The sequence below is a fragment of the Nematolebias whitei genome, chromosome 4 (assembly GCF_014905685.2).
Source record: "Nematolebias whitei isolate Nwh7 chromosome 4, NemWhi1, whole genome shotgun sequence".
NCBI lineage: Eukaryota > Metazoa > Chordata > Actinopteri > Cyprinodontiformes > Rivulidae > Nematolebias > Nematolebias whitei.
Genome location: NC_056501.1, coordinates 8,527,260 through 8,542,865, shown reverse-complemented (window position 1 = coordinate 8,542,865; position 15,606 = coordinate 8,527,260). Strand labels below are relative to the sequence as shown.

Here is a 15,606-nt window from a genome sequence, read left to right as displayed (position 1 = left end):
AACGTTCCAGTGTAACGTTCCAGTGTAACGTTCCAGTGTACGTTCCAGTGTAACGTTCCAGTGTAACGTTTCAGTGTAACGTTCCAGTGTAACGTTCCAGTGTAACGTTCCAGTGTAACGTTCTAGTGTAACGTTCCAGTGTAACGTTCCAGTGTAACGTTCCAGTGTAACGTTTCAGTGTAACGTTTCAGTGTAACGTTTCAGTGTAACGTTTCAGTGTAACGTTCCAGTGTAACGTTCCAGTGTACGTTCCAGTGTAACGTTCCAGTGTAACGTTCCAGTGTAACGTTCCAGTGTAACGTTTCAGTGTAACGTTCCAGTGTAAGATTTTAGTGTAACGTTGCAGTGTAACGTTCCAGTGTAACATTCCAGTGTAACGTTCCAGTGTAATGTTCCAGTGTAATGTTTCAGTGTAAGATTTTAGTGTAACGTTCCAGTGTAATATTGCAGTGTAACGTTCCAGTGTAACGTTTCAGTGTAATGTTTCAGTATAACGTTCCAGTGTAACGTTCCAGTGTAACGTTCCAGTGTAACGTTCCAGTGTAATGTTTCAGTGTAACGTTCTGTTTTAGTGTTTTGTAGCAGGTGTTGCATTCCAGTGTATTAATGTGTTCCAGTGATGTTTCTGTTAATTGCTGTGTTTCGGTGTAGTTTTATTTTCCAGTGTAGTGTTTGTGTTCCAGTTACCGGTGAATGCATTTAAATGCTGTGTTACAGTGACAAGCTCCTGTTTAATGGTGTATTCCAGTGTTGTGCTCCACTGACAGCTTCTTGTTAAATGCTGTGTTCCAGTGAAACTGTCACGTTAAATGAAGTGCTCCAGTTGTATGTTACTGGGTAGAGTTGTGTTCACTGATGTGTCGCAGTGTAGTGTTGTGTATCAGTTATGCACACCAGTGACGTGTTCCTGTTAGTTGTTGTGTTCCAGTGCAGTGTTATTATTTATTTATTAACATTTATTTAACCAGGCAAATCCAATTGAGATCACAGATCTCTTTGGCGAGGGAGAAGGCAGACTAACATGCATGTTTTTGGTCTGTGGGAGGAAACCGGAGGACCTAGAGAAAACCCATGCAAGCACGAGAACAACATGCAAAGTCCACACAGAAAGACCCCAAGTCCAACCGGGGATTGAACCCAGGACCTTCTTGCTGTGAGGCAACAGTGGTAACCACGGAGCTGTTGTGCTGTTATGTTCCAGTGATGTGTGTAAAATAAGATATCAGAGCAGTTTTGCGTTTTAGTCTAGTGTTATGTTCCAGTTATGCATTCCAGAGACGACAACTTCTTCCAGTTTTTACCTCTTAAGGGTCACCAAAGTGAGTCATCCTCCTCCATCTCACTCTGTCCTCTGCATCCTCTGTCCTCACTCCAACTACCTCCATGTCCTCTCTAACTGCATCATCCATATATCTCCTCTTTGTCTTTTACCTGACAGCTGCATTTCTAACATCCTTAAACCCACTGTCCCTCCTCTGGACATGTCCAAACCATTGTCCCTCCTCTGGACATGTCCAAACCATTGTCCCTCCTCTGGACATGTTCAAACCATCTCAGTCTGGTCTCTCTAACTTTATCTCCCAGTTGTTCAACCTGTGCTGTACCTCTGATGATCTCATTCCTAATCTTATCTTACAACATAGCTGGTCTCACCACTGTCTTGTAAACTTTTCCTTTGACCTTCGTCACAAATCACTCCTGAATCTTTTCTCCATCCACTCCATCCTGCCTGGACTCCCTTTTCCACCTCTTTACCAAACTCCCCATGTTCCTGGACAGTGGAAATCCAGACGGTCCAACACTGACGTCCTTGAAGTCCTGCACCTTTGTGACCTCTGCTCCTTGTAGCCTCACTGTTCCACCGGCCTCCCTCTCATTCACACACATGTACTCTGTCTTACTACGACTGACATTCATTCCTCTTCTTTCAAGTGCATACCTCCACCTCTCCAAGTTCTCTTCCACCTGTTCCCTACTCTCATCACAGATCACAATGTCATCTGCAAACATCATAGTCCACAGGGATTCCTGCCTGACCTCATCGGTTAGTCGGTCCATTACCAGAGCAAACAAGAAGGGGCTCAGAGACGATCCTTGATGCACTCCCACCTCCACCTTGAATCCATCTGTCACTCCTACAGCATATCTCACCACACCTCTTCCCTCAGCACCCTGTCATACTGTATGTATTTTCTAAATCCACAAAGACACAATGGAGTTCTTTCTGACCCTCTCTGTACTTCGCCATCAGCATCTTTTATTTATTTACTTAAAGATGGCCTCTGTGGTTCTCTTTCTCATCATGAACTCTCTCCCAGATCTTCATTGTGTGCCTCATCAACTTAATTCCCCTGTAGCTGCTACAACTCTGTACATCACCCTTGTTCTTAAAAATGGGCACAAGCACACTTCTCCATTCCTCAGGTGTTTTCTCACCCTCAAATCTGCCACTGAATAATTGAGTCATAAACCTCACTGTCATAGCTCAAAGACATTTCCAAACCTCCACTGGTATGTCATCAGGTCCTACTGCCTTCCCCTTCATTCTTTTCAGAGCTTTCCAGACTTTACCATCACTCATCATTCCCACATCCTGGTTCACAGTTTCTACAACCTTCTCTTTCATTCTCTTCATTCATTAGCTCCTCAAAGTACTCCTTCCATCTTCCAGTGTAGTGTTGTGCTCCAGTGACAGGTTCCAGTTCAATGGTAGTGATGTTACCTCTAACACCGAAGCTTCAAAGCACGCTTCAAACTCGATAGGGTAGTTATGCTGAAGCAGTGGGCCGGAGCTCGCTTCATGTGACGTCACAGATGACGTGTGAACCACTTCACTGCTTCATTCAGACCGAGTCAGCTGACTGCTTCGAGTTGACAGGCGGAGTTTCAATTTGGCGTGATTCAGTGTATTTAAGATGCTCAAGCCCCGGTTCACATCCCCGTTCTACACGTATTATACGTTATGAACAGCTCTTGTTTTTTACATTCAGACAGTGGTTCATTTGAGCCGGATCCTGTCAGAACAAGATCCTGGAACTCTATAATTTTGACCGCTCGGATCCGCCAACTCCGCCCCTAAAAGTCCAAAGTCATTGCGCATTTTTATTTTGATTATTTATTAAAAGTACAACGAGTGGATGTTCTGTCCGCGCCACGCTCCTGCCAGCAGAGACACGGACTGCATGTCCCACGGGGAGCGTCTTCATCCTCCTCCAGCTGTGCGCCCTGAGACAGTTGTTTTACACACAGCGTCTCCACACAGCTCTGCAGGACGCGTGCACAACTGCTGTGTCGGAACCCCTTCATACATTACAGTGCATAACATTTCAGACATAATAAATAAGCTTACGGTAAAAAAAAAAAAAAAAAAAACGAGTGAAATGTTTGATGTGTATTACATCAAGTATCAAAACAACGGCACTAATTAGTCAAAATAACAGCGACCAAAATGTTGAAAAGACAATTTATCTAAAATAAATGGATGGATGGCAGTGAGACTGGAGCAGAACACACAGGACTGAATTCAGCTGAGAAGAGTTCAGGTCGGCAGTGTGTGTGTGTGTGTGTATGTGTGTGTGTGTGTGTGTGTGGGGGGGGGGATGTTAGGACACCTGACAGACTGTCAAGGACGTGCATTCATACACAGGCATAGTAATTTCAATTCAACCTTTATTTATACAGGTTTCGCCTTGAGCCTCGTCAAGAGAGACCTGTTTTTAACCAGTTTATTCAAATGTTTAACAACCTGTTAAAATACACCAAAATGAAGGAAATGGCATCTTTTATTCCAATTTTTCTGGGGGGAGGACACACATATTTAAATATATATATAAATATATACTATATTTCACCACTAGATGTGACTGAAATGAACCTTTGAATGAATGAACCCAAGTTCAATACAAATGGCAAAGTGGTTCAATACTGCTTTATTGCTTCATTTGACCATCACTATTCAACGGTGTTCCAGTGTATAGTCAGATGTACTGAATTCTGTAGCTCATGTTCTGTAAATATTTTGAATATTTTGATTATTTCTCCAAGTAAAGTTACTGTAAAATTTGGAGTTGTGTATTGTTTTCACGAGCTCTTAAAGAGAGAAAGCAGCTGGACTTGTTTTCTTGGTTCCGAAAGTCATTTCGATCCTCTCGGGTCCAACTTTAGTTTCTTCCAGAAGCAACAAGTCAAGTCCAGCTGCTGCCCTGAGGAACACCGCTTTAACCTTCTGCTGGTTTTGGTTCTGGGATTAGAGTGGTCCACTGTCTGACCGGTCTTACCCAACAGAGGTGACGTTTCTGGGCATTTCTCCAGCTTCTTCACCGGCTCCTGTGTGGTCTTCTGCTCCGGCTTGTCCTGGGGTTGCCCCACGGCGGGGTCTACCTTCGGTTCGGTTCTGGAGGTGATGGCCCCGACTGTGCCCTGTACGGGCCAGGTCACATTATGGTGGGATTGCAGCTTTGGGGCGAAGGAGATGCGGATGTCCATGGAGCGGACATAGAAGACAACAGTGACGAAAATGTGCAGGAAGCAGAGAAGAACCACCAACTTGCAGATTCGGTGGAGCAAGCCGAAGTTGATGGCGTCAACAGGCATCCTGGTGGAGTCGGTTCCGAGCTGAACGACTTAAAACCTGGAGCAGCGGGAGGCGAAGAGCAGCCGTTTCCGGTTCCCGGTTAACTGACGCTATCTGCTCTCACGGTCCATGTTCGGTCCACGAATCCTGATGTTTTCGCCTCCGTAGTTCGATCCAATTACCGTCAGTTTTCCGGAATGAGGACGGCTCAGAGCCGAGCCTGATAAGAGCTGGAGCAGCGTTAGCTTCCCGTCCACCCAGGTTTACAAGCTGGGGGAAAACTTGACTCACAAACTCACAAACACCGGAAACTTTCAGAGCGGTACCGGAACACGAAAACTTGTCCGAACCCAGAAAAGTTCTTATAAAGTGTCGACAGGTCCGTTAAAGATTATTTTGGCTGACGTATGGCGCTGGGAAGAAACACACGAAGTTTGCCGTCAGCATAACGAACTCCATCTGCCCGGATGACGAAATGACACACACTTCCGGTTTCTGCTTTTCAAAATAAAACCTGGAACAATTTTTATTTTTTTTCCATTCATTCAACCTTTATTTATCCAGGTTAATCCTTGAAGTCCTGCACCTTTGTGAACACTGCTCCTTGTAGCCTCACTGTTCCACCTCCTCCCTCTCATTCACACACATGTACTCCGTCTTACTATGGCTGACTTTCATTCCTCTTCTTTCAAGTGCATACCTCCACCTCTCCAAGTTCTCTTCCACCTGTTCCCTCACTCATTGCTGTTTGAATTGAGAAAGCTCCTCGGATGAGGAGCGAAACGTCTTCTGTTACAAATAAAGTCCAGTTGTTTTTGTATTTTCATTTATCCTTTAACTATCCAGGTAGTCTCATTGAGCCACGAGAACTCATTTTCAAGAGAGACCTGTTTAGGGAGCAGATGGGGGGTTAAGGGCCTTGCTCATGGGCCCAGAGTGGGGCGAATGAGGATGGGGGCAAGTGTGGGTGCTTCACCTACCCCACCCACAATTTTGATGTTGTCAGGGCCGGGGAACTGGCAATCTTCGGATCACAGGCCCACCTCTCTAACCTCTGCGCCACCTTTGAATACAGGTTAATCCCACTGAGCCACAGGGACTCATTTACAAGAGACCTGATTTTAACAAAGAGTGATGACAACAGTGGACAACAAAGACAGCAATAGATAATCATAAAGGATGCAATTTTTTTTTACAAATGAAAATAAAATGGTAACTAAAAGGCAAAGTAGAAGAAAAACAGCTAGATTGTAGGGCGGTGTAGAAAACTAAAAAGAGGAACATGTCTGCATCGGTTTTCCCCAGGAACTTAACAGATGTTTAAAGGCACTTAGAGAAGTCAAGGTCGAGAGTTAACAAAAAGGTTAAATTGTGTCATCTGGACCAGTTTCTTTAAGTGAGAAATGTTTCGTCACCCATCCAGAGGACTTCCTCAGTCTATGGCCTGCCAACCAGATCATGGTCAAGGTGTCTTTATTGTAATTCACACCACATGTGGTACATGTGGAATGAAACTATGTACACATGGTCCCAGTTACATCCAACAAAAATGCAAATTGTAAAGAAAAACAGTAATAAGAAGATATGAACTAAGAAATACACTAAGCTAAGAATATACTAAGCACTAATAGTACAAAACAATGTGCTAAACAACAGCAGCACGAACATGAGTCTGTGTGAGCAGATGAGGACGAATGAACACAGCAACATGAAATAAATCAGCAGCATGAGATCAGCATCATGGATAGTCAGCAGCACATATCAACAATCAAGTGGCATTACAGTGATTTTTTTCCACAGTAATTTTCACATTAATAATCCTGAATAGGGATTTGTGAGTCTAACAGCTTCAGGGTAGAAGCTGTTCCTCAGCCTAGTGGTTCTGCACTATTCTGTCCCATAGATGTATCTGTCTGCATAGATCTGTCCCATAGGAAAATTTACAACATTTACCATTACAGTTGATTTAGTTGTTATTTACCTGGATTTATGCTTCTAAAATATATATAAAATATAAAAATAAGCTATTGGTTGATTGAATTAGCGTGGCCACCCTTAAATTAATGATTTTGTTGAAGCACTTTTTAATTGTCAGCCTTCTTTATTCTCAGGAAGGAGTCTCAGCAGACCACACCAACTTGGTAACTCGTGCTCGTTTTTTCATCCCTAAAGTGAACCAGGTTCCTCAGACTGTGAAGGCATCTCTTCAGAAGAATTCTTATTCATCTAAATATTATGATTAAGAAAACTCAGCTAAGAAGTCAAACACCTTTAAGAATCATTGAAGAAGTCCAGTTCTTCTGCTTAATTTTCAGGACAATATAAAGTCAATAAAACATAAGTTACTGTTTTCTTTGGCGCATCTTTATTGAAGGCCTTCATGAGGCAGAGAATCAACCAATCAGTCTTTAGATACCACCTTTTAAGCAAATCAAATTTCACTTGAAGTGTCTCCGGAAGAAAGCCCTCAAACATACAGACTTTTGTGTAGAAAATATTCAACAATTAAAAATAAAAACTGTCATTCGTACGAAGGCAAAGCCAAACGTTTTCACAAAAAAAGGTTAAATTATGTCATCTGGTCAGTTTCTTTTTGGGAGAAACATTTTGTCTTTTATCTGAAAGACTTCGTCAGTCTGAGGCCTGCCAACCAAGATCTGTCTTATCAATAGAACCTCACTGATTTTTGTGTTGCAGGAGATCCTGGACGCTCTGGTGAGCAACGTGAACATTGAGCTGCTAAACGCTCTTCATTATCACATGGTGAACCACCGACTGACCACAGAGGAGCTGAAGCATGGATCCACTTTCCCCTCAGTGTACCAGGACTCGCATATTCACATCCACCACTACAGCAATGGGGTGACAGAACGCACTACAACACACCGTGTAACACATTGTGCACACATGCTTCAGCACGATTACACACACATGATTTAAAAACTTAAAATCTGAATGGCTTGCTGTAACAAATCATGTAACATCCTGCAATGTACTGTAACATGTAACACATTAGAACACACAGAATAGCACACTTAAATATACCACAAAACACAACACACTGAATGACATGCTGTAACTCACTGCAACACAATATAAAACACTTTAACACAATAACATAGCGCAACTTGCTGTAACACACTACCTCCCTGGAACTTATTTTATCACACTGTATCTTGCTGCAATGCAAAATAGCATGCTTTAATTTACAGTAACACACTGAATAACACACTGTAACTTGCTGCAACACTATAAAACACTATGACACACACTGGAACACACTGAATGACAAACTGCAACTTGTTGTAACCCACTGTAACTCACAGTAACACACCAACTCCCTGTAATGCGCTAAAGAACATTCTGTCACACAACTTGACACAGTAGAACACAATGAATAACACACTGCAACTGGCTGTAATACACTGTACCTTGATGTAACATACATGCATGCATTAATACACTGTAACACACTGAATAACATACTGCAACTTGTTGTAACACACTGAATAACATACTGCAACTTGTTGTAACACACTGAATAACATACTGCAACTTGTAACACACTGTAACTCCCTGTAATTTGTTGTAATACACTGTACGTTGTTGCAACATGCATGCATGCATTAATACACTGTAACACACTGAATAACATATTGCAACTTGTTGTAACACACTGAATAACATACTGCAACTTGTTGTAACACACTGTAACTCCCTGTGACTTGTTGTAATACACTGTACGTTGCTGCAACATGCATGCATTAATACACTGTACGTTGCTGCAACATGCATGCATTAATACACTGTACGTTGTTGCAACATACATGCATTAATACACTGTACGTTGCTGCAACATACATGCATTAATACACTGTACGTTGCTGCAACATGCATGCATTAATACACTGTACGTTGCTGCAACATTTATGCATTAATACACTGTACGTTGCTGCAACATACATGCATTAATACACTGTACGTTGCTGCAACATGCATGCATTAATACACTGTACGTTGCTGCAACATGCATGCATTAATATACTGTAACACACTGAATAACATACTGCAACTTGTTGTCACACACTGTAACTCCCTGTAACTTGTTGTAACTCACAGTATCTTGCTGCAACACACCATAGCATGCTTTAATACAATGTAACACACTGACTGACATTCTGTGACTTACCAACATACTATAACACACTATTATATTGTATCACACACAAAATGCTGTGCCACCTGTAACATGCTGTATTAGACTAAGCTTTTTCAACACCCTGTAAAATGCATTAAAAACACTGCAACACACTTTAACAAGCTGTAACATCTTTAACTGCTGCAACATCCTAATGTGTAGCAGGAAGATGTGCTCTCCGGACCGTGACCTTTGACCCTGATGTCACCTTTCATAACCACACTGAACTGGTTTTCTTTAAAGTTACTTTCGACCAGAATAATGTCTGATGTTTTCACACATTCACTACCCTGGACACTTAATCACTTACAGTTTTATAGATGCTTACACATTTCTGACATGATCTGGCCCTTCTGTCCGCTGTCTTTGTGTTTCTGTGTCTTTATTTTCCTCTCTGCTTCTTGTGTTTGTCTCTCTGTTCCCTGCCATTATTCACTCACTCCTCAGCCTGTTGCTCCAGCCACTAATTAGTCACACCAGTTTCCAATCAGCAATCATCCCAGGTGCACTCATTATTCACTGTACCTCTGCCTTATTATAACCTCTCCTGTTCACTACTCAAACGTCCGCTCGGTGCTCTACACATACAGACGTCCCGGTCCTCCTCTGTTCTGCCTGTTCCTGTGTCGCCCGATGATCCTTTCTGTCATGTCCCTGTTTATCTGATGACCCGTTCTGTCATGTCCCTGTTTATCTGATGACCCGTTCTGTCCTGCTCGTCTGATAATCTGTTTTGCCCTGTTTCCTGTTTGCATCTCGCCTGTGTGAGTTTTTGTTGCCTCGCCAGCCTTTTCTTTTGTTGTTTTAATAAATTATTTTATTTAAGCTCCTGCTCTCCTTGCCTGTCTACAAATGGGTCTGAAACTAAAACCCAAGGATCTCAATAATTTCTTTGAAGCTTTTGAGTAAAACATATTCATGAATGAGGGCAGCACGGTAGCGCAGTTGGTAGAGCTGCCGCCTCTCAGTGAGCAGGTCGCCCTGGTTCAAGTCCCAGCCAGGGGCCTTTCTTTCCAGGGTGTCCCCCGCCTCTAGCACAGTGATGGCTGGACATGGGCACCAGTGACCCCCACAACCCGAAAAGGAAGAAATGGGTAAAAATAATGGATGGATGGATATGCATGAATGAAGTTTGTTTTATTTGATTATGACATTTTTAAAACATGAATTATCCATCCATCCATCCATTCTCTTCCGCTTATCCGGGGTCGGGTCACAGGGGTAGCAGCTTAAGAAGGGAGGCCCAGACTTCCCTCTCCCCAGCCACTTGGTCCAGCTCCTCCGGGAGAATCCCGAGGCACTCCCATGCACGCCAGCTGAGAAACATAGTCCCTCCAGCATGTCCTGGTCTTCCTCTGGGCCTCCTCCGGGTGGGACATGTCCGGAACACCTCACTAGGGAGGCGTCCAGAAGACATCCTAAACAGATGCCTGAGCCGCCTCAACTGGCTCCTCTCGACGTGGAGAAGCAGCGGCTCTACTCTGAGTCCCTCCCGGATGATCGAGCTTCTCACCCTGTCTCTAAGGGAGAGCCCAGACACCCTGCGGAGAAAACTCATTTCAGCCGCTTGTATCCGAGATCTCGTTCTTTCGGTCACAACCCAAAGCTCATGACCATAGATGAGGGTGGGAACGTAGATCGACTGGTAAATTGAGAGCTTCGCCTTTTGACTCAGCTCTCTCTTCACCTCGACAGACCGATACAGCGCTCGCTTCACTGCCGACGCTGCACCGATCCGCCTATTGATCTCATGGTCCATTTTTCCCTCATTCGTGAACAAGACCCTGAGATACTTGAACTCCTCCACTTGGGGCAGGACATCCTCCCCGACCTGGAGAGGGCACTCTACCCTTTTCTGGCTCAAGACCATGGCCTCGGATTTGGAGGAATTGATCCTCATCCCGGCCGCGTCGCACTCGACTGCAAACCGCTCCATCGAAAGCTGTAGATCACGACTTGATGAAGCCAATAAGACCACATCATCTGCAAAAAACAGAGAAGCGATTCTAAGGCCACCAAAACGGATCCCCTCAACACTTTAGCTGTGCCTAGAAATTCTGTCTATAAAAGTTATGAACAGAATCGGTGACAAAGGACAACCTTGGCGGAGTCCAACTCTCACTGGGAACGAGCCCGACTTACTGCCGGCGATGCGGACCAGGCTCTGACACCGGTCATACAGGGACCTAACAGCCCGTCATTGATAATCACGATTCCATTTTTGATTATTTAGTAATAACACTTCCAGACTACTTCAGTCTCATTTGGATGAATATTCATGTTCTGGTATAGAATTCTATATAGTTAACTGATGCTACTAGTTCAGATTATCACAGGGTGAATACATCAAGCTGTTGCTGGTTCGTAAACAGACCTGCTGGTGCTTTGACGAGTGCAAAATAAGCGTAGTAAAGTGAAGAGCAAGTGTCACTCTTCTTCCTCCATAACTCATGTATGCTACACGTTTTGACACAATGCAACGCATTACCATGTAACATGCAGTTGTTATAGATAACTTTTGTACTTTTACATACTTTGTATAAAACTAATATGTATGCGCCTGTTTTCACAGGGGGAAAATACTATGTTCAGAATGTTTTGAAATAATAATGAATCATGCGTCTCCCTGTTTTATCAAAATAGAACAAATACATCTACATCTCAAATACAATGATATCTTGTCTAACTGGTAGGTTTAAACTTACTGGAACAGAGTGCATAAGAGAAGCCCAGTTATCAAAGAACACAGAGCACAGTTCCTTCCTGATCCATTTTACTTGTCTTTTGCCATCACATGAACAAGCTATAAAACTGGACTGAACTTTCTGTTACACACCATTTCCTCAGGCTCTGTGACATCGGTGTCTGTTTATTGCAATAAACAAATTCATAGACCATTTTTGAAGACATCTTTGATTTAACCTGTTTCGGTGTTGAGACAACTTAAAGCAGGAAAATCCACAGCACAGTAAAACAGTAATAATTTCCTTCATACTGTAACATCCAATGTATCCTACTAGTCTGGAAGTTGTCCTTTCTGTCTTGTTTTGTTGGTTTAGATCAACATCTCAATGATCTGATAAGAAGTCTGATTGGTAACAATTACTGTATGATCTGAATAACACATTAACAGTTTAACTCCTAACAGTGAACTGTGCACGTCTCATCAAACCTGACCAACATGCCACCAACGGCATCGTGCACATCATCGACCGCATCATCACTGCCATCTCAAACGACATGCAGACCATCATCGACGTCGACGAAGACCTGGAAACGTTGCGTGTAAGTAAACTAAACTGTCAATCAATTCGTTAATGACTTCCTGTTTTCTATAAATTACTTCCAGAAAAATGATGTTACAGAAAAGAGAGCTTTGTCTTTTGTTCAAACTTTGGTTTAGACAGTTGAAAAGTAAAAGGAGTATTTTTACAACATGATTTTATAACAAAGATGACCATGAGAAGATGTAATCGTCCATATCTGGTTGTACAGTGAAAAGTGAAAAGTTGTCGTAAACCCTTTGAACTCGATTTGGCGCAGATTATGTGATCAGGTTTTTACTACTTGACGGTGCAGGCGGCCTTCGCTGCTGCAGGTTTGACCACCTTGCTGGAGAGTGAAGGTCAGTACACCATCTTCGCTCCCACCAACGACGCCTTTGAGAAGAATCCTCGCGAGACCCTGAACAGGATCCTGGGAGACCCTGTGGCTCTGAAAGGTGACCATCAGGCTGATATATTTCAGGCTATTTTGTATCTACTCAAAACCCTTACGTTCATTTGTTGCCCCCCAATCCAGACCTGCTCAACTACCACATCCTGAAGCACCTGCAGTGCGCAGAGTCAATCGTATCAGGGGCCTCGATGGAGACTCTACAGGGCACTTCACTGGAAGTCGGCTGTGACGGAGACCAGATAACTCTGAACGGGAAGGCCATCATCACCAAGAAGGACCAACTGGGAACCAACGGAGTCATCCACTACATCAACGAGCTGCTCATCCCAGACACAGGTACACATTCTGCAATCTCTGTATCTGAGGTCAAATCAAGTTAATGTTGAGATTAACTTCTCTGTGATCACTTGTCGTCTGCAACTGTAGCTAAAACTCTCCTGGAACTGGCTGAGGGCTCATCTGTTTCCGTGGCAACCAAATTGTTTGTTGATGCTGGTCTCTCTTCCCACCTGACGGGCTCGGAGGCTCTGACCATGCTGGCTCCTCTGAACGAGGCCTTCAAAGGACTTTAACGCTGGCAGAGTAACAGGAAGCGGGCGTGTTTGACACTTCCACCTGACCGCGTCTCCTCCAGGAGGTGTGACGATGACACCTGAGATGAAGAAGTTGATGACTAATTAAATCCTGGAGGAGCAGCTGTCCTTCAAGTCTCTGAACCACGGTCAGGAGCTGGAGACCCTGGGAGGCCTCCGACTGCGAGTCTTCATCTACAGAAATGTGTTACGAGCTGGTGCGGTGTTTGAACCCAAATGCAGGTAGGACTCTGAGATCCAGAAGGTAAAACATAAATACTTTAATTAAATAAATAAAAGAGCTGTTGGGGCAGCAAAACTTACTTATCCAGTAAACACGTAGAGAAAACATGAGGAGCAAAGGAGACATCACCAGACAATGTCCAGACAACTAGAAACACTGAGACACAGATTTAAATACAGGGAAGCTGACGAGATATGATGCAAACACCTGCGATGCATCACAGATGTGGGAAACGGGGTGACTGATGATTAGGAAGTGACAAGGGGGCACCATCCTCACAGTACTCCCCCCACCCAGGACACCCCCTGACATCCCAAGACCCACACCCCAAAACTCAGGTGGGAGAAGGGGGGGACCGTGAGGATGGAGGGCACAAGGGGAACACAAGGAAAAACACAAAAATCAACAGGATGGAGCCACATGCACAAAATGTAAACACTAAAGAGTTCAAGAAGACGGTCAGAAGACCATCCCAACAGTTCAGGTGGAGAACCAATGAAGATAGACGCCGTGAAAGACACAAACGACCGACCATCCAGCACGAGGCACCATTTTGGCTGGGCGTCCGGGAGACCACGGTGAACCAGGGATGAGGGCAGCAAGTAGTGAGGAGTTTGCTGGTAAAGTAGCATCTGACTTGGAGGCCAGAGAGACTGCAGCTGTTGTGGAACCCCCTGGAGACGTGGAAACCTCACGAGGTGGCATGGAAACCTCGGGCAACCCGGGGGGAGACCTCCAGGGACATGAAGACTATGGTGGAAGGCCGTAGTTAACTCACACCAAGAGACCTGGGGGAGTCGACAGGGGACAGGACAACTCCCAGAAACCAGCAAACTGGTTGGTCCACTTAAGGAATTTACTGCTTGGTGGGGAAACAGTTTACTGGAACTCCTCAAGCTGATGAAGCCCTCCAGATAGAGGGTGAAACGTCTCTTTATTAAAATAATTAAAAAATAAATTAAAAAAAGAAACTGTCCAGATGACCCGACTGAGAATTATTGGATTTGATACCTGGATTATTGAGCACGAACTTTGTTAAAACAAATATACTTAAAAAATGTTCAGACTGATTCCTGTCCTCAGAGAACCTGTGAAGTCCTCCTGACTTGCTCGCTGATCTAGACCTAGAGTCCATCAAGGATGAGGAGTTTCATGAGTTCAAACAGATGACAGGGTTAACCCCGTCGTGATGAGCTGAATTCTGTTTTTGTGCAGAGTTCGTTAATGTCTGCATTGCAGCTCGCGGCAGGACTGGCCGCTTTGACTCCTTGTTTACCGCGGACAAAGTCCTCGTGCCTCCTGTGAACGTCCTGAAGGCGCACGAGCGCCTCAGGTGAGCGCCTTCAGCCAGGGTCACCTGCTGCAGACTGCCCCCTACAAGGAAGGAGCTGCAGCAGCACCAAGATGCTTCTGAGTTCAGTTCAGTTTAGCACCAAGTTCCAACACAAGACGTTTCAGGGCACTGAACAGAAGTAAAGTGTGAAGCATTTGTGGAGTTTAACATGATTATCCTTCATGTTTTTCAGTGAGTTATATCCTCATTTGTTTCTCATTTGAAGAATTCTGCAGCTTAACATTTATTTTAAACAGTTTAAACATGTCAGGAAGCACGATAATTTTCTAACTTTACTTTATTTTATTTAGAACTTTATTAGCAACAGAACAAAATAAGATACAAATACAAACTCTTGTGAAGGGTGTCATAACTACATTTTACATGATAGGGCTTTTGACAAAATAATGAAAGATAAAAAAATATTTATACATAAAGCACAAAGGAGCAAGACTATATGTGGAACTTAAAACAATAAGTTTTTAGATATCTGTTGTGAAATTATTCTAGCAGTTTTCTATTTTTTTTAACTACTTAATGAAAAATAATATGACTTAAATTTGTTCGTAAAACATGGGAAGGAGGGCTTGTTATCCCTCCACTTACTACAGTGAATGTGGTACTTTGCTATAAGAACAGTTATATTTATGGCATCAGAGAAAGCTGAGCTTAGGTTATATATATATATATATATATATAAAATAAAATGGCATCAGCATCAAAAGAAGGAATGTTAAGTTTTATAGGGCTCTGGTTCCAAACAGTTCATCGCTGTCAGTCAGTTTGAGCAGCTGCTGGCGCAACACAACACAAAAATCGACTTTTCTTACTCTACCTGACGTCTTTCAGTAATTACTGAGCATTAACGAACTGATTACTGATTATTTCACAAACTATGCATTTTATCAAAGCATTTTTAGAAGCGGCTGATACATTTATCATTAAATTTTAGAAGGAAACAAGACTGCAAACACATATTTGTTAGAAAAAAAAATGTATATGCAATAC

The 15,606-nt window shown here is 43.3% G+C and overlaps 1 protein-coding gene and 1 pseudogene across 1 annotated transcript in view; one reads left to right on the top strand and one right to left on the bottom strand.

The window, feature by feature from the left end:
- b4galt1l (DP-Gal:betaGlcNAc beta 1,4- galactosyltransferase, polypeptide 1, like) overlaps positions 1-5,045 on the bottom strand; it is a 42,236-nt gene extending 37,191 nt beyond the window's left edge. Inside the window, exon 1 of the mRNA XM_037675665.1 lies at positions 4,278-5,045. Within this exon, the coding sequence (XP_037531593.1) occupies positions 4,278-4,593 (316 nt within the window). The 5' untranslated portion in view covers positions 4,594-5,045. The remainder of the gene's footprint in view (positions 1-4,277) is intronic.
- A 662-nt stretch (positions 5,046-5,707) lies between these two features.
- LOC119408644 lies at positions 5,708-14,602 on the top strand (annotated as a pseudogene).
- Positions 14,603-15,606: the final 1,004 nt, after the last annotated feature.